Source organism: Sinocyclocheilus grahami, unplaced genomic scaffold (assembly GCF_001515645.1).
Source record: "Sinocyclocheilus grahami isolate Dianchi unplaced genomic scaffold, SAMN03320097.WGS_v1.1 scaffold261.1, whole genome shotgun sequence".
Classification (NCBI taxonomy): domain Eukaryota; kingdom Metazoa; phylum Chordata; class Actinopteri; order Cypriniformes; family Cyprinidae; genus Sinocyclocheilus; species Sinocyclocheilus grahami.
In genome coordinates, this window is record NW_015505440.1 from 190482 (window position 1) to 217842 (window position 27361).

The following is a 27361-nucleotide window of genomic DNA, read 5'->3' on the forward strand; positions in this document are numbered from 1 at the left end:
ATGTGACGACCCCGGGCTGGACTCCACTTCGTCCACGGTGAAAGTTGATGTATTCCCTCAGCGACCAGCACAGATCAGCTCTAGGCATGACGAAGTGGATATCGTCCTCTTTTGGAAGACCAAACAAAGTAGTTTCGCTTTCACAACGAAGCACACAGCGTCTTCACGACATGGAGGCGGCGGCAACAATACTACAGTGAGACTAAAAGTTACGCCTTTGCGTGAACATTTGAGCGGTGTTATGCAAATCTTCCCACATAGTGAGGTAGATATGTGGGGGCGTGTTAGAACGAGCCGTTTTAGGTAGGCGTGGCTGAATCTTAACTTTTATAAAGAATATCTCTTTGGATTTGAGACTTTAGTCTTTGCAACTTTACAGATCTTCTTTATGCACCAAGAGCTTGTTACACTCCAAAGAGAAAGGAAAAATTGAAATCGCATCATACGACCCCTTTAAATTCCCACGCAGCTTTCCCACAGTATAATTAGTTTACTTTTTGTGGTTTCTTTTTCAAAAGTAAGGTAGCGTACTTGTGTAGCGTGCGAAATATTTGTGAATGAAGACAGGACAGATGTAAATGTTAGAGAGCGTGGAGCGCACAGTAATGTACGTGACCGCATCACAGTCTCATTCAAAAAAAGAAAAAAGAAAGAAAAAAAAATCCGCAGAGAAGAGTGTCAGAGCGGAAGAACTATGAACAGCAGACTCTGAACAACAACAACAACAGCATCATCTTGGACCGTCGTGACACATGCGGACGCAGCAGCGCTCCTAAATGAGAAACCCTGCAGTGGGGAGAACAACTGATCCACTTCCACCCAAAAGGTATTGCATTCTGCATCGTGCAACATTTGCCATGTCTTCTTCCCAGTGTGTGAGTTGCTGTAAGAGCACTGCATCCTAAGTGCCTCAGCGAAGGTCACATTGGTGTGCTGTGTTTTTAAATGATACGGCAGGGGACCAGTTAAAACACGACGCTGTCAAGCACAACGGTCTTTAGTTTTATTTTATTATGTGAGCTGGGTAATAATTGCCTTGTGTCGGTGTGAAAAGCTTTACTGTGGGTTACCATGGTGCGGAGTTATAAAATGGGACGCAGAATGAAAACACATGAGATCATCAGGACAGTGGTGGCGACGCGACAGGCTTCCTTATTACCGTATTGACCCGAATATAAGACGACCCCCCTTTTTCCAGATGTACCTTTTGGAAAAAGGCTTTTTAAAAACCAAATCTGGTTTTTTTTTCTCAGTAAAACACATTTTGTCTTCAATTATTTTCATATTGCATATTTTTCCTATTTTAATTTTTGTTTTGGAAGTATGGTAAAAACTGGTCAAATGTACCAACAATCACATTTAAAAAAATATACACTTTTTGATATACCATTAAAAAAACTAAAAAAACGGGTAGCCCATCTGAATTAGGAAATTTAGGCTATCCATCTAATAGTAGTCTACCAAAATCTTATTAACAGTAGAAGTTCAATCTTACTGTAGTCTTCAAATCTGGGTACTGTCTTACGTTTTAAAATCACAAAGGGAATTTGGTCCCATCAGGCTAACCTGACAGTCACGATTCATGCAGCTGTAAGCTTTTCTTTTGTTTTTACTCGCGTACTTCTTTACAACACGCATTACATTACGTATTTCATGGCACACTCATAGTGTTGTGAGTGTATTATTGACATGTCAAAATCTAGACCCTGAATATAAGACGACCGCATTTTTAAAAGATGTATTTCCAAGAAAAAAAAACATCGTCTTATATTTGGGTCAATACGGTATTTAGACGAAGACTTCACGAATTCACGCCCTCCTGCTCGCTTTTGAAACAATTGATCAGTATTGATTATCATCGGAACGTCTGTCTGTGTCAATAGGTAATTAGTTAGGCTATTTATCTTTGAACGGTCAACGAATATGATGGCAGTGGCGTTCATGTCATTGTAGACTACAGGGAGTTTTAACGTTATGCATTGCATCTGGCGTTTTAGTTGCGCACTGATACTAAAATTCTGGGTTGGATTATTGTGTGACCATCATTTATTTGAGGCAGTCGCTTCACTTATTATTTATAAGGCGTAGCAGATGCTCTCTGGCGCATAAAGATGGGGCCATTTCTTTAGTGCTGGCAGGTTGTGAAACCCACCCCTACATGAACCCCCTATTTTAGAGCAATATTGATGTGCTGGCATGATTTGCATGTGGTATTTGTGTATGTGTTATAATAAGGAATCAGTGACATTATATGGCTGAAAGTAGCTATAGGATTCTAATAACAACAGATTATAATGCAAGACATGCAACTATTTAACGAATACTAAATTGTACATTTTTACCACGAAATCATTTTTAAAATCTAAAACATTTCTGTCCACCTCGTTGGTTTATTATTCTTTATGCATGTAGCTCTTGTAAGGAACATAATGCAAAATGAGATGCTCTCTGGCGCATAAAGATGGGGCCATTTCTTTAGTGCTGGCAGGTTGTGAAACCCACCCCTACATGAACCCCTATTTTAGAGCAATATTGATGTGCTGGCATGATTTGCATGTGGTATTTGTGTATGTGTTATAATAAGGAATCAGTGACATTATATGGCTGAAAGTAGCTATAGGATTCTAATAACAACAGATTATAATGCAAGACATGCAACTATTTAACGAATACTAAATTGTACATTTTTACCACGAAATCATTTTTAAAATCTAAAACATTTCTGTCCACCTCGTTGGTTTATTATTCTTTATGCATGTAGCTCTTGTAAGGAACATAATGCAAAATGCATAATCATCTTAACCTATGTAATCGTTAAATTGCATTGTATTTATTTACACATCCGGGATTATTTTCGCTTGGCTGGTAGCCCCGCCCCCCGCCCATCTATTGGATGCTTCACACGCCAGTAATGCGACGCCCCGCCCACTCACAAAGCAGCAAGTCTATCACAACACAAAGAGTGCAACAAAGACTAGAGAAATGTACAGCCTAACCGACACACAAAACTGTCAGATAGTCTCAGTTTGAGGTCTCAGACGGAATCTGCACCGAGACAAGACAACCGAAACCAAAAAAAATTATAAAAATATCACAAAGTATACTCTGGAGAAACAAAAATAACAATATTCAGCTTCCCTATAGAAAATCTATGCCGAGCTTCGCATTGAGATCCAGGTGGTAAGTTGAGACGTTCATTTCAAGCTTAGAGACTCGTATATTTGATACGTGAAAACATGATCATTGTTGTAGAGCTCTTGTTAATTAACACAAGCTCAGAACCATTCCTTTCTAAATCTCTGGTCTGTCAGTGGGAAAAAATGTGGAGCTGGATGCATGCACGCGTTTATTATACGGAATAAAAACTCAAATATGGTATTGTGATTGCATGTATCATACAATTTACCGTTGGCATTGGTGTTTGCAGACATTAAGTCTCAAATCCTGCCTCTGTGCTTCCTGGTTTTGGCACGAAGCACGAGTCTTTGTTTTGTTTCCACGTTGGTTGCACAGTTTCTTTGTTGTTTTCTCTAAAGACCCCGCTGACAACAATCAGTTTGCACCTTTTGTAACTGGTAGCCTATTGTTGGCTCGCTGAATTGCTTTTCTGAAGACCTTGCTTTAGTTGTTTCTCTCTTTGCAGGGACGTAAACAAAAGAAACAAATGAATGCTTACGCCGAATAAGTGCTACGGAATAATTGACTCGCTTATTCTTATTCTATGAGTGATTAGGAGCTTAACGTGGCCAATCGAGCTCCTAAATGGCTAGATTTGTTATAGCTATTGTTTTTCTTAAGCCATAATGCTCATGATTAGCCTCATCCTCTCAGGTTAACAGGCGCTCGTGAACCTCCTTTGTTTGTCTGCTGTTGATCTTGCTTCAGATTCACCGTCCTCGGGTCTTCTTTTATGATTTGAACGCTTCATTTGTTCCCATTCATTGAATTAGCTGTTTAACCGATTAAACGGCATTTTCATGAATTTCACAGTGTTTTGTGGCTACAAACTCAACTTATCTTTATGAAAGCGCGCTTGACTTGTCAATTTGCGCGAGGACGTAATCAGGTTCATTTGTTTACAATATCATTCGCGCTACAAACATTGCATGTGGGTAATAATCTCGACCTTTTATGTCTGCACGTTCTGCAAAAAGTCATACATATTGAATATCCACGTATGATGTTTACAGGTAAACAAGTTCTCATTTCCACCGAGACGCGTGTCACATCGCGCGCTGCGTTGCCATCTCCGCTCATTATACGCGACGTCGTGTTTTATGTGTTTACGTAAAGTCGCTTATAATTATAGGCAGTTTTGAGGGCTTATTAAACAATTATGTCAGTACAGTTGCATATTTGACTGCCAAAGTTTTGGTCTTTACAGCACAATGAATTATTATCTACTAATAGCAGATGTCAAATATTCCTACCTGCTGTGCGCAGCGCAGTATATTATGTAATTATTAAAAGCAGTAGCCCAATTCATCTTTCATTCCCTGTTTCTGCGTTTCTTATAATCCCCTTTCACGTGTGTGAATGAGATTTAGCTGGTCAGCTGTACTATATAAACCGTCGAAATGATTTGTGGTGGAGGACATACAGACTTTTTTAGCATCAGGAGTAATTTGACATTGTTTAACGCAAATGAAAAGCAACTTGGGGTTGCTGCTTCATGCTTATAAGTTCTCATTTCCACCGAGACGCGTGTCATATCGCGCGCTGCGTTGCCATCTCCGCTCATTATACGCGACGTCGTGTTTTATGTGTTTACGTAAAGTCGCTTATAATTATAGGCAGTTTTGAGGGCTTATTAAACAATTATGTCAGTACAGTTGCATATTTGACTGCCAAGAGCTTGGTCTTTACAGCACAATGAATTATTATCTACTAATAGCAGATGTCAAATATTCCTACCTGCTGTGCGCAGCGCAGTATATTATGTAATTATTAAAAGCAGTAGCCCAATTCATCTTTCATTCCCTGTTTCTGCGTTTCTTATAATCCCCTTTCACGTGTGTGAATGAGATTTAGCTGGTCAGCTGTACTATATAAACCGTCGAAATGATTTGTGGTGGAGGACATACAGACTTTTTTAGCATCAGGAGTAATTTGACATTGTTTAACGCAAATGAAAAGCAACTTGGGGTTGCTGCTTCATGCTTATTTCGGTTAGGTAAGTCCGAGCATGTTGCTTGTTTTAGCAAGATCTGGCAACACTTGGCGCCACAGGAGCAGAGCTCGCGCGTTTTGTTGTTGGCCTGCATGGTTGGAGCTTCCTGTGCTATTGCGGAAGTGTGTCTGTATTTTTCTATTGCATACAGTGTTGTTGCCCCCTCATTAGCGCATTATACAGGGTTTCCTGTTATTTTCTGATGGTCTGTGCGAACAGAATGAGAACTGTGAAAAGACGAATGACACAAAGGGATGGCAGTTAGCAAAGCGCATATTAAAATCTATCAGTGCCTCAAGCAGCATTCATCTACAAGTGTTAAAATAACTTAATCATCATGTTCCTGAAAAAGCACCATGGTACAGTGGTATCACATGGTAATATGTTACTGTATGATAATCAAAGGATGGCCAGTTGCTAAAATCTATTGAAATAAGTGCAGCCTTAACTGATTTACTGCATTAGTAATATTTTGGCTCGCTAATAAAGGGGCAGTCTGGCCTTAAAGGGTTAGTTCACCCAAAAATGAAAATGAGGCTGTGTTTTACTCACCCCCGATGCATCCTAGGAGTATATGACTTTCTTCTTTCAGACGAATCCAGTCGGAGTTATATAAAAAATTGTTTTTGATCTTTCAAGCTCTATCGTTGTACTCAGCGGGTGTTGCATTGCTTCAGTCCAAAAGACGTGAAATAAAAAGCACCCTTCCACAAAAAATAGTGTCTCACACGGCTCCGGGGGGTGAACAAAGGCCTCCTGTAGCGAATCGATGCGTCTTTGTAAGAAAAATATCCATATTCAAGACGTAATAATCACTTGACTCTAGCTTGCGCTCTCTGTTTTAAACGGAAGCAGTTCCGGGGGAATGACGCATGAGGTCAGCTTTGCGCATGCGCCGCTCAGAAGTGACGCACGCGGAGAGATCGAAACAAAACAACGGTCACTAATTAGAAGTACAAAACGAGGATTTGTAAAGAAGAATGTCGGAGGATTTCGATATAAGCCAAGAGGAGACTGGTTTTCCTTTGCTAAAGTAAGGAAACTTTGCTTCCTTTGCTCCTGTTAACAAATTTTGGTTTTCACGAGACTCACCGGCGCATGCGCAGCGCTGACCTCATACGTCATTCCCCTGGAACTGCTTCTGTGTACAACTATTGGCACAAGCTACATCAAAGTGATTATTACGTTTTGAATATGGATATTTTTCTTACAAAAACGCATCGATTCGCTACAGGAGGCATTTGTCGACCCCTCCCAGCCCCCCCGAGCCGTGTGAGACACTTTTTTTAGCGGAAGGGTGCTTTTTATTTCACGTCTTTTGGACAGAAGAAATGCAACACCCGCTGAGTACAACGATAGAGCTTGAAAGATCAAAGACAATTTTTAATATAACTCCGACTGGATTCGTCTGAAAGAAGAAAGTCATATACTCCTAGGATGCATTGGGGGTGAGTAAAACACAGCCTCATTTTTATTTTTTGGGTGAACTAACCCTTTAAGCAAGTTGATTTGAATGTCATCCTCTAATAGACACGGGATTTCCCACAGTGGCAATAAAGCTTAGCTTGGTCCTCTTGGTGCACAGGGCAACTAGCTGCAGTTTTTGACATGCTTAAACAACCGTTGTTGGTTAAAAAGTGAATCTTAAATATGTGGTATTCACTGGAGGGAAAATCATTATTATTCACACTTCATCAGACACACAACGCCTCACAGACTGCTCAGGCTTAAGCTGTCACGGGTGAAGAGGAAATTATTGTTTTCTTTCACTTTTATCTGATTTCAGCTGCTAATTTGCTAAATATTCTTGCAATTCTAGGACAAATTTTTCATGCTAAAGAAATGGTTCACACAAGTTGAGCATGGCGCTAGCAACACCCAAACATCATGGGTTTGATTCCCAGGAAATACACTGAATTAAAAGTGTATACCTTGAATCCAGCGTAAGTCTATTTAGATAAAAGTATCTGCTAAATGCATAAATGCAAATGTAGGTTCAACATAAATATGGAAAATGTCATCATTCAATGGTTTGTTTTTCCATGCAATTTCTATGAGAAATGTTATAATACTTCTGTATCTTTTTTTAAGTTTGAATGCTCTTGTTCGTATTTATTGTAATTGCATGGAAAAGTGACCAGTGCAATTTCTCCTTTTGTGTTTCATGTAAAAAAAAAACTCAAGACAGACATATGGTTTTGGAAGAGCATGAGGATGAGTAAAGGATGTAAGACTTTTCATTTTTGGGTGAACTGCTTTTTTAAAGTCAGTTCAGCCTGTCTTTTATAGTCTGGTAGGATAGAGTATGTTTATTCCAAAAAGTAATGGCCTTCCCCATCTTTCTTTCCCTTTATTTCAAGGTCGTATTTTCTCCTGTGGTGTCTGTGTGGAGCGTGCCACACATCCACTCCACAACAACGACGGCTTTTTCTTGCATCTTCCAGTGTTTCTTCTGTCAGCAAGTTCAGCAGAGCTGCAACTCGTCTAGCGCCAGCCCAGAGGAACACAGTGAGGAGGACCACGACTGTGAGATGGTAAAAATGACAAAGTCCAAGACCTTCCAGGCTTACCTGCCCAACTGTCACCGAACCTACAGCTGCATCCACTGCCGGGCACATCTCGCTAATCACGATGAGCTCATCTCAAAGGTCAGTGGAGACTCTAATGGACTCATAGACAATGTTGGGGAGTAACTAATTAAAAGTCGCCATACTACCAACTTAACTACATTATTCAGTACTGTATATATATATATATATAAAGCTATAACATGTTAATATATATAAAGCTAGGGCTGTGCAATTAATCGCATGCAATTGTCATGCGCATCTCGTCAGTAAAGCCGGTTCCGTGATTAGTAGTAAATCTCCATCACCTGCTTTCAGATGGAGCAGCATTTACTACACAGAGCTGTAGTTCACTGACAAGCTACACAATATCGCGTTCATAATCGCAGATGAATCGCATTCGATTATGAACGTGATATTGGTAATTGTCAGTGAACTACGGCTCTGTGTAGTAAATGCCGCTCCATTGGAAAGCAGGTGATGGCGATTTACTACTAATCACGGAACCGGTTTTACTGACGAGATGCGGATGACAATCGCATGCGATTAATTGCACAGCCCTATATAAAGCTATAACTTATTACTATATATAAGTAAAACTATATAACATTTTTCTGTTACCTTGCAACATGCAATAAGTCTCGTCTCTGCGACTAGACTTTTATTGTGTCTCCTGACGGCATCCGTAATAGGTTTACCAGCTTAACTACAGTACCGTTTTGTTTATGGTGTACTGTGATACCACAGTAGACACTTTGAATCTTGTTTGTTGGATATAACAGGATATGTTCGCACAGAAGGCACGTGCCACTCTCCCAGATGGCTAAGCTGTTAACGCTACTGCAAGAGATGATCCATTTCCCAGTATGCACAGCACCTGTCAGGATCAGTCGAACCCTCTTGTAGTTCAGACCAGATCTGAAAACAGGTGGTTTGGTTAACCTGTTTGCATGCTGGTTGTTAATTTCTTGTTTTCCAGGACAAAGGAATTTGAAAATTAGTCTTCAGGGGCCGGGTTCACAATAACATTCTTAAGAATTAAATTCTTGGTAACTGCTATTTCCTTCTTGTTCTAAGTTTAGATTTTTTTTTTCAAGATTTACAAAAACATTTTTTAAGAATGTTCTTATCTTAAGATTGTTCTAAAGAAAAAACTTTGAATTAGAATTTAAATGCCTGAAAATGAAATCCTTAAAAATCTCTTCAGGCTATTTCACACCGCAACAACTGACGTCGACCAATAGCTACCATCACCAGATTGCAGTATGTTACTTCTCAGATATTCCAAAAAACTAAAAATGTAATTTCAACAAGTTCAATGGCGAAAACAATTAATGACCAATGCCAACACAAGTCAACAGGTGTAACGCACTGATCCAAAAAAACAAAACAACGATCAGGTATTGTTCATTGTTTGTTGGAACAGTGTGTATTGACCTTTTAAAGGGGTCCTATTATGCTTTTTTCACTTTTTAAACTTTAGTTAGTCTGTAATGTTGCAGTTTGAGCATAAAAAAGATCTGCGAAGTTACAAAGCTCAAAGTTCACTTCAAAAGGAGATATTTTATTTAACAGAAATCACTTTTCAAAAACTACAACGAACGACTCGTTTGGACTACAACGCATATTTTCCGGGATTTATAATATCACAAATACCGACGAATGGGACGAGACCTGGTTGAGCTGCACTAGAGAAGGCAACGAGTGTTATCATAATGTCGGAGACACGCTAGCTTTCCCAAGGCAGACTAACTTAGAGTGGTTACAATCATCCGGGTTTAAATCGCGCTCAAATTGATTTGATTTTGACGCAATATTTACACTGAAGTGCACACACGGCTATGGTAAGGGGCATGTCATTTCCCGACCAGGCGCCGAGCGGAGCCAATCACAACACACGCTGGCCCAGCTAACCAATCACAGCACAACTTTTAAGCGGATGTTGTTGTTGTTGTTTTTTTAGGAATAGTGTGAATGTTATATGTATTTTGGAGTATGTAAGTATTATGTATTGATTAATTCTTTATATTTTTACGGTGAAAATTTTACCATCAGTCCAAGGACTGCAGATGCAAAATAGCCTTCTGGCTAATTCTGGCACATTGTACATTTATGTATTATTGATGTGCATTGTCCCTGTCAAATAAACCTGAAATAAATAAATAAATATATCACTTGAACTCGCAATGTGCACAAGTACTCAAAAGTGACACCAGTGATCCATTATGTAAACAATGATCAGTCATGATTATGTGTGATGACTGTAGAATTCGAAATTCTGTCAAACATGGACTTTATTTTGAATTTTTTAATTACTACAACACTCTTTTTATGATTATTACGGTAATCTGCAAGGCAGTACAAAAAGACAGATATGCAAAACAAAATATGCAATCAAATAACACCTGTCATTTAATAAAAATAAGGTGTTCTTAAGGAAGAAGATAAGATTTTTTTTTTTTAGTGTATAAGAATGTTCCAAAGTAAAATTCTAAAAAAGTTCTAAAATATTTTCTTAAGAAGATTTTCATGAATCCGGTCCCAGTTAGGTAAGATTAGCTTCCTCATTTTTATAGTGAAGGAACATGCACCTAATTAAAATTCTCACGTACAATAAGAAGCCACGTCACATAGCTGCTTTATGGGTCATATTTTTGAAGTTGTTCAACATGTCCTATTGGTGATTCAGCATCGTTTTATGGATTATGTTGACCTGAGGAATGGAATATTGATTAACTTGTATTTCCATTACGTATTTAGAGACTTTTGTTGTTCTTATTTTAAGGTCATAGATTATGTAGATATGCAATGGTGCAGTTCTTTATAGTGGTATTGTATAAAGATGACAGTGGCCTCAAACAGGTCAAGGCTAAAAGTACTTTACCCAAACAAACAAATATGTATCTGTGTGTGTGTATATATTTATTATATATTACTGAAATTAATTATTGTTTACACTTACAATTTTTTTACTTCTCAAAATACATTATTATATATTTTATATCAAAATACAAATATAATATTATATGTATATTGCTGTATTTATTTATTATTCACACTTATTTTTTCAATTATACATTTATTAAAAAAATTTTGTACTCCAAAATTATATTTTAAAACAGAAAATGTATACTATATATTGGCATGGCTATAGAGTTTGGCAGTGATATGAGGCTGAATAATGCACTTCTGTTAATTGACCTGGCCAATGCCCTACTCGGTCACTCGTATTAATTGATATATTTTCATATCTCTAAAATCCGTAAAAATGTACAAATCTTATTACCGCCAAGTTATGGCTTGTTGACACGTAATGATGATGCATTGCCATCTGTATCTAAATACACACAGGATCTAAAATAAGATCTGTGGAGAGCAGCGGTAATATCATGCCCTCTTTAGACACATATGTGACCCTGGACCACAAAATCTTAAGTCGCTGGGGTATATTTTTAGCAATAGCCAAAAAAAACATTGTATGGGTCAAAATGATAGATTTTTATTTTATGCCAAAAATCTTTAGGATATTAAGTAAAGATCATGTTCCATGAAGATATTTTGTAAATTTATTACCGTAAATATATCAAAACTTAATTTTTGATTAGTAATATGCATTGCTAAGCGCTTCATTTGGACAACTTTAAAGACGATTTTCTCACTATTTAGATTTTTTTTTGCACCCTCAGATTCCAGATATTCAAATAGTTGTATCTCTGCCAAATATTGTCCTATCATAACAAACCATACATCAATGGAGATCTTATTTATTCAGTTTTCAGATGATGTATAAATCTCAATTTCGAGAAATTGACCCTTATGACTGGTTTTGTGGTCCAGGGTCACATATTAATTGCATGACTGTATGAATCCTTGCCAGTTAAACTTTCTCTTCGGGACATGAAGGTAGACCAGGGACAAAATTCATGACAAAGAATGTAATTTCACAGTGAGCAAAACAAATTTTATTTGAATGGACTTCAGCTCAGGCTCCAGTGCGTTTATCCTCCACAATCTTTCAGAAAGTCTCTTTTCATTCAGCCATGGCGCACTCAGACAGGATTGTTTGTGTGTTCAAATAAAAGCATTAATGCTCTTAGCACTTGAAAAACACCACATGCTCTAGGGAGGTGTGTCGCTCTGAGTGAAAAGCGGTTTTGCTGTATGGGCTCTCCTGCAACTTCCTTTCTCCTTCTCATCTCCTCAGCGCCAAGAATTACCTCTAAGCTGATTATGTCATTGGGTGATAGTCTGGGTCCAGCGCCTTTCTCCTGTAGCTACTGCAAACCTAAGGGCTCTTTTCATGGCACGCGTCTTCATTTCATTAACAAATGGCCCTGCTCGATGGCAGATCGTATATTATGAAGGGTACATTGTTTCTGCGATGTTATCTGCGAGGGGATTTTAAGGGCGAGAATAGACATTTAAACCATGAAAAGCTTAACAGATGTTCCTTACATATCCTGACATTTAGATGGTGCCTTAAAGATGACCCACTTTATTTCAGAATGGAGGTCTTTGTTAGCGGTCAAAAGTGGAAAATGTTTGTGGCTTTTTTGTTTTAACTGGTAAAGCAGGTCAATTTGATTATGACATACTTTCATTCTTCCAGCATGGCCACAAAAGCCAAGACTTGCCATGCCCGATATCATTCTTCTTGTTGATATCTTTCATAATGCGATCATTCTTGATACATATTAATTGTGGTGAAACCTTCATTGAAAGGATGCATCTCGTCCTACTAATGCGTTCTTTCAGAAACTAGGAGGTATCAAGGTATCTTGCATTATGCAGTCACAAACCTGCCAACATTAGAAAGGATTAGCACGCATGGTGCTAGCCAACAAAAAGCAGGACTCGCATGCTGAAGTCTTGGATCGGCATCAAACATCACTGGCGGAATGCGGACAGTATTGTGGAAAGGCTAAGCTAAGGCTTTGCTGCAGTAAGTCATCATCAAGCCCCTCTCTGGGTTGCAGACAGAGACCCCATCTGCTCCAGCGATGGGACATTTGGTAGTATTTCACTACAGAAAGACCTTTATACGTTAAGCAATCTCTTATATAGTCGAGTGGGGAAATTCTTACACGGGGCGCCTCCAAAAAAATACTCCGACGTTCTTGGAAGAAGAACATAACTAATCGCCCTGCACCATAGGCACTTTCCCAACGCAAAGCCTGTTCCAAAACATTGGCAGCATAATTATTTTACCTTCTATGATGCTTCATTTTGGCCAAATGTATTTGTTTATTTATCTTGCATAAATGTATTTATACGTGTCAGTGCGCTACGGCCGTCCCGAGTTCGAATACCAACTCGAGGACCTTTCCCGATCCCGCCCCTATCTCTCTCCCACTTCACTTCCTGTCAGCTCTGATCTGTCCTATAATAAAGGCAAAAATGGCAAAAATAAAGCTGAAGAAAATATATATGTATATTAGTGCTGGGCGACGATTAATCGCGATTAATCGCGTCCAAAATAAAAGTTTTTGTTTATATAATATATGTGTGTGTACTGTGTATATTTATTATGTATATATAAAGACACACACATACAGTATATATTTAGAAAATATTTACATGTATAGATTTATAATCATATAATTGATATTATATATAAATATATTTAATATATAAACATATTTTTTTAAATATATACATAATAAATATACACAGTACACACAACTTTTATTTTGGAATTTTCGCAATTAATCATTGCCTAGCACTAATATATATATATATATATATATATATATATATATATACGTATTACATCATTTTGTTTTTCTTGTCAAAATGTATTTTTATTTCTAAGATGCCATTGTTTATGCAAATGTATGTATTTATTTATTTTTCTTGCTAACAATTAATTAATAATGCATAATAATTAATCTCTCATAATGCATAATAAATAGCTCTAATAATTAATCAATAATGCATAAATCTATGTATTAATTAATTTATACGTCTTGCATAAAATATTTATTTATCGCTGAATTATTGAATTTTTATTTTATAATATTTTTTACACATTTGATAAATTTACTCAAAATGTGCTAACAAATATTTGAAAACAGAACATTTATAATGTATTGACATGGCTATGGGTAGATACAACACCAGACAAAATGACACAATTTATTGCAAACTGTCCAAATAAATGATTCATTGGCCGGGCCAATACATTGCTCTCTGTAAAATCAACTGATTTTAAAAATAAATCAGAAATGATGGATGAAGCAAGAACATTTTTTATTTTCTTTTAATACAAAAAATTGTATACTTACTATTTTTAGTATCTAATTTAAAGTTGACTATTTTAGTGTGCTGTGTATTTTCATGCTTATCCATGTTAGGTTGGAGACGTGCTACGCTATCAATACAACTGATTGTGTAGGTTTATGAATTTTATGTAGTCTTGCCTTTATCTGCATCTGTTTGTTGATGGGTTTGCCGGTTCTGATCCCTTTTCTATTAAACTCCCTATTTCTCCTCCTCAGTAGTTAAAGTGGGTTACCAAACCTCTTCTATCAGATGTGCCTCTTAACTGCTCCCCACAATCAGGTAATGATTGAAAAGAATTAGAACAAACCCGGCATTGACTGCAGTTTGTCTCAGAGCCAGGTGCCTTTGATAGGAACAGTAAATGACCCACTTGTTCTGTTTTAACAACAGTAATCTCAGGTTACATTTGCAGAAGAGTTAAGACCAGTGAGAGAGGGAGGAAAGTCAGCCAGTAAGTGCTGAGTAAGTCTTTAGCCAATAGATAAATGAAGACAGGCAAAAGAGGCAGGGAAGAATGGGTGGTTTTGTTTTCAAGCCAGGTGGAAAGTTTTAGGCTTGCAATCAAAATCAGTCTGTGATGGCTGCTGGAAGAATCTCAGACATTTTGCATAAAGACCTGAGAGACGTCTGTTCTTTGATGTTTCTGTTATGGACTGAATATCCTTTGAAGTGTGTGGATGATGCTGTTCAAAGTTTATGACATGATCATGAATCAGTGAATTGATGCCATAAATCTTCTGACTGGCATATGAAACGATAAAGCAATGCTGCATGCTCCAAATCTACATTGATTGGAGTGCAGTAACACTTTGTGTAGTTTCAATGCATAGTTTCAATAAAGTATATAATTTTAAGCATGCACAAATAACTTGCACATATGCCAGAATGCATTTCACTTTTCATTTACATACACCAACGAGTTTTGCGTTTGGAAGATTTTTTTTTTTTTTTAAAGATTTTTTTTGAAAGAAGTCTTTTATGCTCACCAAGGCTGCATTTATTTTGCAATAATATTGTGAAAAAATATTTAAATAACTGTTTTAATAAATATTTTAAAATGTAATCTATTCCTTAAATAATGCATCCTTGCTGAATAAAATCAAACCTTACTGACCTCAGACTTTTGAAGTGTATGTTATTAGTAGTCTGTGTGACCTTTGTGATTACTAATTAAAATGTATGCATCATTGGTTGAACAAGGCAACCTTGCAACTACTTCAACCAAAGGCAGTCACAGTCTGACTGTCACATCTGACAGTTGATTATGCCAAAGACATTTTTAAAATGAGAGATTGAAATCATGACCGTTAAATTCAGCTAAAGTGCATTCTTGAGTCAACTTAACAACTAGTTCGATCAGATAGCAGTACTTACTTTTTGGATTCAAATTTGACTAATTAACTAGTTTTTATGTAACTGACTTCTTTAATGACCAGTCTTAAAGAAAAAAATGAGATGACTAGTCTAAGCAGTTTATGTAACAGGCCACCAATTCCAGTGCAAGTGCATGCATTTGGTAGAAAGTTTTGAAATGCTATTTCAGGTTTGTAGGAAGAGTATTCACCCTTTAGTTTGCATGCAACATTTACTGTATGCATTAGGCCACACAGTCCAAACCGCCAATTTAAATAATTGACCTACACTTCATTGCATCTGCAGGTTAACCTAAATAGCCTTGGCCCTTGTCATGCGGAAAAATGGTAAAGTGTTCATTAATCTTTTTAAAAGAGAAATGTATCCTCTGGCAAATATGAGCGAGTTGTTGAATCCCAGGGATCCCTTCTGTGTGGCCTGCTGTTATGGTTACAGTAGTTGAAAACCAAGCAACACTTACCAAGATATCCTCAAGCCATGTCAAAAACCTTAACTTGGAACAATGTGAGGGAATTTCTGCTGAAAAAAAAGTAACTTGTATTTAGTATCTTCTTACTAAATGTCCAGTTGAATCGGAAGCTTGCATAAAAACATTTTGTGACACTAATGTGTCTCTTTGCTTATTTGCACTGAATGTTTCCGACGACTGTCATGCACGGCGTTTGTAATTATAACATAATAATGGAGGCAGATCTGTAATTAAATGCACTGCTTTCACCCCTCCTCTCATTCCCATGTTCATTATGCACACACCACCATTGTAGCTAGAGCCAGATTTACTTGTCCCACAATGTAAAACGACACAGTTGGGGGGCCTTTCATTGTGTCAGGGTCCCTATAAAATTACCCGTTTGCTTTCAGCTCGAGCTGGTAAGACACTCCTCTTAGCAGAGTGCAGACAGCCGCTGTGGGCTTTAACAGTCTTTATTAGGCTTGTAGCTATACTCGGGTCATCGGCAGTGGAAAAGTAAAGCCGATTCGCCCCGTCCCAGCTCTTGCGACCGAGGATGACAGCTGGTTACCAGGAGCACACTGGCCTAAATCCAGCCACTTACACCAACAGCAAGCATGCATTGCACTTGTAGAAAAATCCTAGATGTGCATAGTTTAAATATTCATTTATAATTAACTGCGTTGGTGAGATTGTGTTTAAGTTTTCCCAGAAAGCTGTCCTAATCTGAAAAGCACTGCACATGTTCTCTCTCTCTCTCTCTCTCTCTCTCTCAATATATATATATATATATATATATTGTCTCTTCAGTATGTAGTGTCTTGTTGTATATGCTGTTGATTGTTGCTTTTGCAGTGCTGTTTGGGTATGTGACTGAAGTATTTGTCCTCATAACAGTTGCTAGTCCAGGTTGTTTGGACTAAACTCTATTATCTGTGTTAATAGGGTGTGGTAGAGGCTAAACAGGTTAATGCTTTTAAAACCACCAGCGGTGAGATAGAGTAGGGAGGAGAAAGTAGCCAGTTAGAGATTACGGAACCAGAGATACTGACAGAGTAAAAGAGGGATGCAGACAGCTTAAAAAAACAACTGACATTTAGGATTGGAAATACACTTTTGGGATTAGTTCTGTCATCATTTACTCACAATCATGTTATTCCAAACTTTCTAGACTTTTCTTTCTTCTGTGGAACATAAAGTCATTATCAGTGGCGTGTTGGTCATTTTTTCCAAGCAGTTTCACTGTCGTATGTTTTTTTTTTTTTTGAGGAACAAACTGAAATTTAAGTCTGTATTCACTGTCAGTCCTTTCCAGAAAACTGTTAACCTGAAACCTTATCATGGAGTCATTTGAACTGAATCATTCTGATTTATGAACAAATCATGGATTTATAAACTGAATGAACTGATTCACTGAAAAGATCTGATTCAAACAAGAGATTTGTTCACAAATTGCACGACTACTTCTGTCATCATGCCAAGGAGGTCTGCATCAGATTTGAGGGATTTCATTGAATATTGTTTAAATTTTGCTTTGTTCTCAAATCTAAGACTTTGAGTTTTATGAATGACTTTTATGGAACTTATGTTACTTATGTTTTTTAATTAATGTAATATCTATCTATCAATCTATCTATCTATCTATCTATTTATATATGAAGAGTTTATATATGAAGAGTTCAGATGCAAAAGTGCCATTTTAAATTTTCTTCTAAAATTAGCTGTGGGTTCAGTAATTTCACTTTAATGGCAATGAATAGGTTCGAAAAATGCTCATTTTAGAAGGAAAAATTCAGACGTTACTTAGAGGCTTTTGCATCTGAACTCTTCATATATATATATATATATATATATATATATATATATATATATATATATACATATATTAGGGCTGTCAGTCGATTACATTTATCTAATTAATTACAGGGTGCTGCGATTAATTAATCTAATTAATCGCAAATTAGTTTGGCTGTGAAAATACCCCCAAAAGCTAATTTAAAGCTATTATCATGTTAAATATTTAGGCTACAATGGCCTAACATAAAGTATGGAACATAAAAGAAGATAATTTGAGAAACGTCTCATTATTTTTTGGTCATGCAATGAAAGTCACTAGTGACCAAAACAGCTTAGTTACCAACAGTAGGCTATTCAAAATACCTTCTTTTATGTTGTGCAAAAGAAAGTGAGTCATTCAGGTTTGAAACAACATAAGAGTGAGTAAATGATACTCTAAAGAAGAAACAAAAACTACCAGCAGGTGGCGGTAAATGTCTTTATGAATCGATTCATTCAAACGGCTGATTCATTCAGGAATTCAGTAAACGGCTCTCTCTGACCCTGTCCCAAAAGGAACACTTCATGTGCACTTGCGGTCTTACGGACTTACAATGGCCGCCGCGGCCATTTTGCGCCAATATCTTGAATTTTAGGGCACAATGGAGTTGTTGCCGTGCATCATATTTGTCAACAGTCAGTATGAAATGTAAGATGACATACAGGTCTGGGGGCGGGGCCAGTGCATTAACTGGGTAAAAATATTTTAATCGCGTTATTTTTTCATAACTAATTAAAGTTAATGCATATATATATATATATATATGTGTGTTCTGCAGAAGAAAGCAAGCCATATAGGTTTGGATCAACATGAGTAAATGATGACAGAGTTTTAATTTTAGGTGAACAATCCCGTTAAACTCTGAATGGGAACCCAACAGAAGTGTCTCCTGTCAGCGTTCAGCTTTATCTCCATTTTTATGAAGAGGAATAAAAGCACCTCTGTTCCTTCACTCTCCACTAGTCAGCTCAATGTGTGGAGCTTATTATGTAGAGTCTCATAAACCCACATACACACATTTTCTAAAGAGAAACACTGTTTCATACTTGCACGCACATATGCAGAGACTCATTTATGAAATATACATGTTGGCCTGTGACCAGAGCTTGGCTGTCAGAACACAGTGCGTTTCAGACAGACTTTCTACATACATACTCACACATACACACATAGACAAACATACAGAGAGGACCACAACACCCACCCACACACACACACACACATGCAGAGACTCATTTATGAAATACACATGTTGGCCTGTGACCAGAGCTTGGCTGTCAGAACACAGTGTGTTTCAGACAGACTTTCTACATACATACTCACACATACATAGACAAACATACAGAGAGGACCACAACACCCACACACACACACTTTTAATGCCTCTTTCATGGAAAACCATGTCTGATGTATCTGTGAGTGTGGGAGAACTTTGATTGTAAAGTTATCATTCATATATAACATTATATTTATCTTTTTCTCTCTCTAGTCATTCCAAGGCAGCCAGGGGCGAGCCTACCTCTTCAATTCAGTGTAAGTATATATCTCATTCACATCAATAATTTATAGCATTTTCCATGTTGTGAATTAAAATGATACACTATTATTGTTCAGAGGTTTTGGGTCTGTCTTTTTAAGAAATTATTATTTTATTCAGCAAGGATGCATTAATTAAAATTAATTAATTAATTAAATTAATTAAAAAAAGATTAATAGTGGCAATAAAGATATTTATAATATTGCAAAAGCTTTCTATTTCAAATAAATGCTGTTCTTTTGAACTTTTGATCATCAAAAAAAATTTATCATGGTTTCCACAGAAATATTAAGCAGCAAATCAGCATATTAGAAGGATTTCTGAAGGATCATTTGACACTGAAAACTGGAGTAATGATGCGGTTTCCACAGAAATATTAAGCTGCTCAAGAAATGTTTCTTGAGCAGCAAATCAGCATATTAGAAGGATTTCTGAAGGATCATTTGACACTGAAAACTGGAGTAATGATGCTGAAAATTCAGCTTTGCATCACAGGAATAAATTACATTTGAAAATATATTACAATTGAAAACAGTTATTTTAAACAGCAATAATATTTTGTAATATGACTGTTTTTACTGTATTTTTGATCAAGTAAATGCAGCCTTGGTGAGCAGAAGAGACTTCTTTCAAAACATTAAAAAATCTTATCGTCCCCAAACTTTTGAATGGTATTTTTATAAAATGGGTTATGTACCTGGTCGTTTATGCAAAATAATCCCAGACAGATTCCAAGGCAGATGGGTCATCTCCCTGAAGGAGTTTATTTTGTCATAATGACCGGGTGACTGCACATTATCCCTAATATCTCTATCAGAGGCCCCCCAAACTTTTGAATGGTATTTTTATAAAATGGGTTATGTACCTGGTCGTTTATGCAAAATAATCCCAGACAGATTCCAAGGCAGATGGGTCATATATCACCCTGAAGGAGTTTATTTTGTCATAATGACCGGGTGACTGCACATTATCCCTAATATCTCTATCAGAGGCTCATAGAGGAATGGGAATAGCTGTTTTGCATATTACAAGAGCTGTAGGCCTAAACATAGCACTGCTATCTAATGATGCGAGTTGATGATTCATCATATTTAAGCATAGCGCTACCAGTGTGTTTAAGCTAGCGCTCCGGTGTGTGCGAGATATTACGATGATAAAGTCTAGGTTAAATGTGTTTGTGCTAGCGAACTGTGACATTCCTCAGGCAATGCACAGTAGTGCATGAGCATTAAGCATTGCCATTGCAAAGATATAAAAACATAAACTCAAGAAGGATTCTTCCATTAAGAGTTAAGTTTCTCTTGAAATATTATACAATACTGATCTATACAGACTTATGAAAGAATGTGTTAATGCAAAATGAGTTAAATTAGATCACTTCACATTACCAATGGAAAACATTATTTACAAATATCATATGCCAGCGTTCAAAAGTTTGGGGTCAGTACAATTTTTAAAAAGAAATTAATACTTTTATTCAGCAAGGATGCATTAAATTGATCAAAAGTGACAGTATAGACATTTATAATATAACGATTTTAATTTTAAATAAATGCTGTTCTTTTGAACTTTCCATTCATCAAAGAATCCAGAGAAAATATCATTATTTGCACAAAAATATTAAGCGGTTTTCAACATTGACAATAATAAGAAATGTTTCTTGAGCACAAATCAGAATGATTTCTGAAGGATAATGTGACACTCTGAAGACTCTAGGAATAGATGCGGAAAAATTCAGCTTTGCATCACAGGAATAAATGACATTTTAATATATATTGCAATAGAAAACAGTTATTTTAATTGTTAATAATATTTCACAATATCACAGTTCTTACTACATTTATCAAATAAATGCAGCCTTTGTGAGCATATAAGAGTCAAAAACAAAAAAATCTTACCAACCCCAAACTTTGGAACGATAGTGTAAATTGTGAGATTATGATTTTTATTCAGTATGCATTCCGCTAATTTTGACCATTATATCAAAGCCAGCTCATTATGCAATGCATCTGGTCCCCATCAGCTAATTTAAATAATATTTTGCTTTGCTACTAATTTGTAGGATTACTAACATTTGAGCCTCATTAAAGATGAGCAGAACAAATTTGTGTAAATCATTTGTAAAACCATTCTTACGTGTGTATATAATTTTACCAACGGCATCTAAAATAGCCTATGCATAGTCTGTTTTTATGTCAAGTTGATTTCGGTTGAAAATTAAATGTAATTTTAAAGCTATTCTAGTCGTAGCTGTGATGCTACATGGCCGCTGGTCACTTCCAGTGTAGACACAGTGTTTCCAGTGATAGCAATCACATCTGCTGTAGTTCTGCTTCTGACCTCCTTAGTGGTCAACCAGTAAAGGTTACCCACAATGACTTTCAGAAAACACATGGGTCACATGAATAATCATTTTGACCATTGATTAACCTCTTTTCCCTCAGTGTGAATGTCGGTTGTGGTCCAGCAGAGGAGAGGGTTCTCCTAACAGGTTTACACGCTGTGGCGGACATCTACTGTGAAAATTGTAAAACCACTCTGGGCTGGAAATACGTAAGTTAACTCTCCTTCCATTCCATGCCAATTATAGACTATTATTTGAAACGCTTTTCCTTGCATCACAAGACAAGCTGCGTTTTGTTTCGAGGTGTCGCACTTTGCTTATACATGCTTGTTCTGCAGTTGCAGTGACAGCAGTTGGCTAATCTGAGCTGTGTGGGTTTCTTTATTTTTGTCTACTGATATCCTGTTACTTTGCTGGTCTCTAGTGACCAGAATTAACATCCTCTGACCTCTCACTGCAGTCCAGCACACATTTAGATCTATGTATGTCTTTATTCACCGCTCAATTAGGACCCACTTCGATGCTATAAGTGTTCATGCTGTTGTGTTTTCATACGCAAACAGCAGACACTGAATAATAGATCAGTTTTGATAACATTTTATAATAACTTTCATTAATAAGTCATTAAAACAAGCACACATCTCATAATATAATGCTGAACAGATCTGTAATGTGAATTTAACATTTGAAATGACGTTTTATTAATATTTGAATACATTTCATCAAACATGAAAATATCGAAATGGACAATAAATAAATATATTTTTTAAAGAAATTCATACTTTTATTCAGCAAGCATGCATTGCATTAATTAAAAGATGACAGTAAAGACATTTATAATTTTGCAAAATATTTCTGTATCTATTATGTGAAACTGGATTATGGATATGGATTATGTGACACTGACTGAAGCCTGGAATAATGGCTGCTGAAAATTCAGATTTGCCATCACAAAAATAAATTACATTTTAAAATATATTCTGTTACTTTAAAATATATCATTTCACAATATATGTATTAATATATAATGTATTTTTGATCAAATAAATACAGCATTTCTGTGCATAAGAAAAATATATATTGTTTAATATTGATTTAAGTTCATTTGGATCAGTGATGAGCTATTCAGTATAAAAATGCTAAATATGTTTGCCATATATTCCAACCTATCCAAATTTATTTATCTAATTACATGTTAATGAGGACAAAATAGCTAAGTTTAATGTATCTCTGCTTTGGAAAGCAGTAGTATTGTGTTAATGTATTACTCAAAGCTTTTGTAATCTAATAATTATTTCACCTAAAGCTAATCATAAAAGGAAAGTTCTGTCGCATTGTTTTTATGTGTTTATGTAGATGGCAGGTATTGAGGTATTGTGTGGTTGTTTCTCTTCCTGATTAAACCAGAGCTCTTATCATGTCTCAGGATTGGTTAAGAGGGTTTTACACTCGTGACTCAATCTTGTTAAACATCTTCAGGTCTCCACGTGTTTGATTACAAAGCCTTTAGATTCAAGCCACTCTGAAACACTGATCACAGACCAGTTTCTCGAAGCTCTTTTCACCATCATCTGATGAGAAACTCTCAGGAACAGCTCTTATTTCAAGCCAACTGAGTCAAAGCTGGCAGTGTAGGGTTTACACACACCACACACCACACACCACTGCTCTAGTGTGCCGATTTAAGTCAGATGAGTAATGGACAGGTGTGAGAGGAGATTCAGACAGCCTAAAGCAGTCAAAAAGACTTTAGTTAAGCTGACCATACTAAAGCAATAGCTATAATTTTAGCATGTTATATCATGTAACAGGGGAGTCTTATCCTGTCCAGAATACATTAAAAGGCTCCTGTTCTGCATTTTTATAGCATTTTATTTCCCCTTTCTTGGACCAAACATGTTCTTCCCTCTTTCTGACCTTTTTAAACAGGCTGTTTTGGCTACTGTACCTTAAAGGCCTCTGTTATGATTGGCTAAGATCTTTGTATCAATGTAGTTCCAGCAACAGTATTGCAGCAGTAAATAATAATAATAATTTATTATTTTATAGTCACATTTTATAGTCATCAGTTCAGAAAAATTGCTATTCTATTTTTCTCCCCAAAATTGTGCAGCCATACTAGAAAAAGGAGATGGCTGCCAAGCCATATGTAAATGTGGCATATGTCATATGATAGTATATGTATCAGTTATGATATAAACATTGCAGTTTCTATTTTTGTAGTTTAACTTATAAACAATACATGGTCTGGGTGCACTGGTGAGGAAGCATATCAATATCATAATCTTTTAAGAGAAAGGCAAATCCTGTTTTTCATTATTGCTAAAGGGACAGTTCACCCCCAAAAATGAAAATTTAGTCATCGTTTACTCACCTTCATGTCTTTCCAAGCCCATAAGACTTTGGTTAAGCTTTGAAACACAAATTAAGATATTTTTTAATGAAACCTGAGAGGTTTTTGTCCCTCCATTGAAATTTAAAAGATCCTAAAAGGTCATAAAGGCATCATAAAACAAATCCATATGAATTGAGTGTTTTAATCCAAATCTTGTGATGGGATTCAATCACCTTATATAATGAACAGATTTAATGTATGCTTTTATGTGCATCTAAACAATGATCGACAAACGCATACATATAGTGCATTGCTTATGGCAAACACAGAAGATTGTGTGTGTGTGTGTGTTAAGTGCTAGAACAAATTAAAAGCCCAAGTTTTGGATTAAACCACTCTTTTAAAGGCTTTTATGCCGTTTTTGGATCTTCTGATCTTTTTTGGAGTTTTTGTTACCTGAACTTTCAGTGGAGGCGTAGAAACCTCTCAGCTTTCATTAAAAATGTTCATTTGTGTTTTGAAGATTAACCAAAGTATTATGGGTTTCGGGTGAGTAAATGATGACAGGATTTTCATTTCTGGGTGAACAATCCCTTCAAGTAGACAGAAATATTGTTTGATTTATCTCAGTAGTCAAAACTGCACGTTTCTCAGTCCTGACGTTTCGTCGGTTTTTGTCTCTGTTACAGGAGCATGCATTTGAGAGCAGTCAGAAATACAAAGAAGGCAAGTTCATCATCGAGCTGGCTCACATGATCAAAGATAATGGCTGGGAGTGACCTTCACCTGCTTCCTCTCCGCTCAGTGACCTTTGGGCTGCTCTGCCGTGGACTTTGCCGAGTGACACCACCACACGCACACGTACACAAACAAAAAACGCACAGACACGCGCGCACACACACATGCCACCGTCGACCATGACACATCCTGACATCTACTGGGTCATCACAAAACTCAAAGGCAGAGTGACGGAAAGCGAATCGAAGACATCTACGGTCACTGAAAGACTCTCTAGGACCTTTTTCCGAGATGTACATGTCAACACTTTGGGATCCGAACCTTCTCCCTTCCTGTTCGACTGCCCCGTTAAATGGTTTCGGTGTGCTCGGCACTCCTCGTGTGTAAGCTGTTAACAGTATCCAGAAGACACAGTCTCACTTTTTTCATTTGACATCTTTTTGTGATTGAGCGGGAGGCGTGTGTCTTAGTGTGCGTTCTTTTTTTTTCGACAGGAATCTCGAGTCCTTCCTGGTGGACTGATGTTACTGGTTAGCATTTTTCTCCTCTGCGTCAAGCCCGTTCTGATTGTCTTTCCTTTCACTTTGGGGTAGCGACCGTTGACATATGTTATAAGAGTTGGGGTTGGTTTCAGGGTTAGGCTATGTAGCAGTATATTTCAGATGGGGGTGGGCGTTCAGCATTGCAGTGGCATGGCATTTCCCCTGCGTTTTACCCGTTTTATTTCCGAATCGAAATGTTTTTCTTCCTCGGATGACTTCACTGTGCAATTCGTGGGACACTCTGGTACAGCAGTAGCGTCTGACCCCTACAGGAGCTTTAGTTGTCTCTGGTGCTTTTGGTGAGATTACACAAACACGCGTCTTTTGAGTTGGCATTCGTGGCAGGTTCCATTTTTGCAACCGTACTATAGGCGAGAGAAAAAAAACTAAACGAAACAAGACAAGCGACAGCCGTTTGGATGCACTGAACATTGGGGAAAACTGAAACGAGTGTCCTCGGAACATTGTTTGCGTTACATTTTCATCCCCCTTCACGCCAAATGATGACAAGATTTTACAAAACTATTGTTGTTGATATTACAATCATGTGTATGTTCATTGCTATGTGTAATTTATGTGTTAAACCACATGTTTGGACATGCACACGTGCATGTTAGCTCAGTGTGTTTTACGCATTATGTTTATGGCATACTTGAATGCAGTTACTTTGTTTGCACTTTGCAGAGGCCTTGTTCATGGGTTTAGAGGCAAAAGTCTGTCCATTTTATGGCCTTTTTTTCATGGAAAATAATCAAATGATTGTATTAGATGCTTTGAATGATTTTCAGGGTTGGGTGATTGCTGGCTTGATCATCTCCCTCTACTTTCAAACACACAAAATCTGCTGCTTTCGCTTTCTTCCGCAGGCTACGCTCGTAATTCGTCCAATTGGATTGGCGCGTCAGAAGCAGGTCTCGAATTTTACAATCAGACACCATTCAATGTGGCGTTACGTGATTCTTTTGCTGCTAATAGAGATAAATGCAATCCGGAGCTTTCACTTCAAAACCTTCTGCACTTTACCCGGACTGTCTGAGAGCATGCGAGCGGATGTGTTCCTTTTGTAGCTTTTCTCCACATCTTTGCCTCTAAGCAGCATGAATCTTGTGCCTTTTGAATGATTTTCAGGGTTGGGTGGTTGCTGGCTTGATCATCTCCCTCTACTTTCAAACACACGAAATCTGCTGCTTTCGCTTTCTTCCGCAGGCTACGCTCGTAATTCGTCCAATTGGATTGGCGCGTCAGAAGCAGGTCTCGAATTTTACAATCGGACACCATTCAATGTGGCATTACGTGATTCTTTTGCTGCTAATAGAGATAAATGCAATCCGGAGCTTTCACTTCAAAACCTTCTGCACTTTACCCGGACTGTCTGAGAGCATGCGAGCGGATGTGTTCCTTTTGTAGCTTTTCTCCACATCTTTGCCTCTAAGCAGCATGAATCTTGTGCCTCTTCAAAAGATAAAAAAAGAAAAGAAAAGAAATCTCCCTCTCCTGTGTTGTGCGGCGCATGACTCCGAGAACCCAGCACATCTATTAGAAGCTCTGCTGGAGCTTCGTATCGAACTCGAAAGCGACACGAACTTGGAAACGAACCTCACAGAACCTCTATCCACTTGAAAGTTTAATATAATCCAGTATTTTTTCATAGTTCTATGTCAAAGCTAGAGATGTTATGAAACAGTGGTTGTATTCTGCAAAGTATATAAAAGGGGGCGGGGCCGTTAGAATGGGAGGGGGCGGAGCTTGCTTCCTGTAGAGGTAAAGAGGGGCATTTAATGTAGATTTTTATCGAATATAATTAAATGCATATATATCGAATCGTACAGATGAATATTGAGGTTTCGTCGTGCATGGCAGGCAATAGTAGAATGAGTGGCGAACCCTCGTTTACCGTTCGCCGCCGATAAGGTCAGTCCGGTCACATGACCTTCGAATCAGTCAAAGACAATGCAAACAAAATAGTTGTAGATATATCTTACTTGAAAGATGATATAGAGTTACAGACAATACATTGTCCCTCTCACACAGTTTTGTACATAAAGTAACATATTTAAGGTTTTATACATATTTCTACTGGGTTAGTTTCTCTACTTCCCCGACTTGAAGCACTTTTGTTCACTGTACCGCTGGCTTTATATATGTGTGTGAATGACGAGAGAGACAGAGAGAGAGAGTGTGTGT

General features: G+C 37.2%; 1 protein-coding gene across 7 annotated transcripts; it reads left to right on the plus strand.

Moving 5' to 3' along the window:
• Positions 1-573: 573 nt before the first annotated feature.
• ypel1 (yippee-like 1) lies at positions 574-26292 on the plus strand. Of its 7 annotated transcripts, none has more exons than XM_016290635.1 (6): positions 2906-3180; positions 7355-7397; positions 7531-7818; positions 19171-19214; positions 21663-21771; positions 24587-26292. In XM_016290635.1, exons 3-6 carry the CDS (start codon positions 7702-7704, stop codon positions 24674-24676), a joined length of 360 nt encoding a protein of 119 aa, XP_016146121.1. In that variant the 5' UTR covers positions 2906-3180; positions 7355-7397; positions 7531-7701; the 3' UTR covers positions 24677-26292. The 7 variants fall into 7 exon arrangements, with proteins under 7 accessions (XP_016146123.1, XP_016146126.1, XP_016146121.1 ...); XM_016290636.1 differs by having other exon boundaries at positions 7359-7397; XM_016290637.1 differs by lacking the exons at positions 2906-3180; positions 7355-7397 and adding an exon at positions 574-826.
• The last annotated feature ends 1069 nt before the right edge of the window (positions 26293-27361 follow it).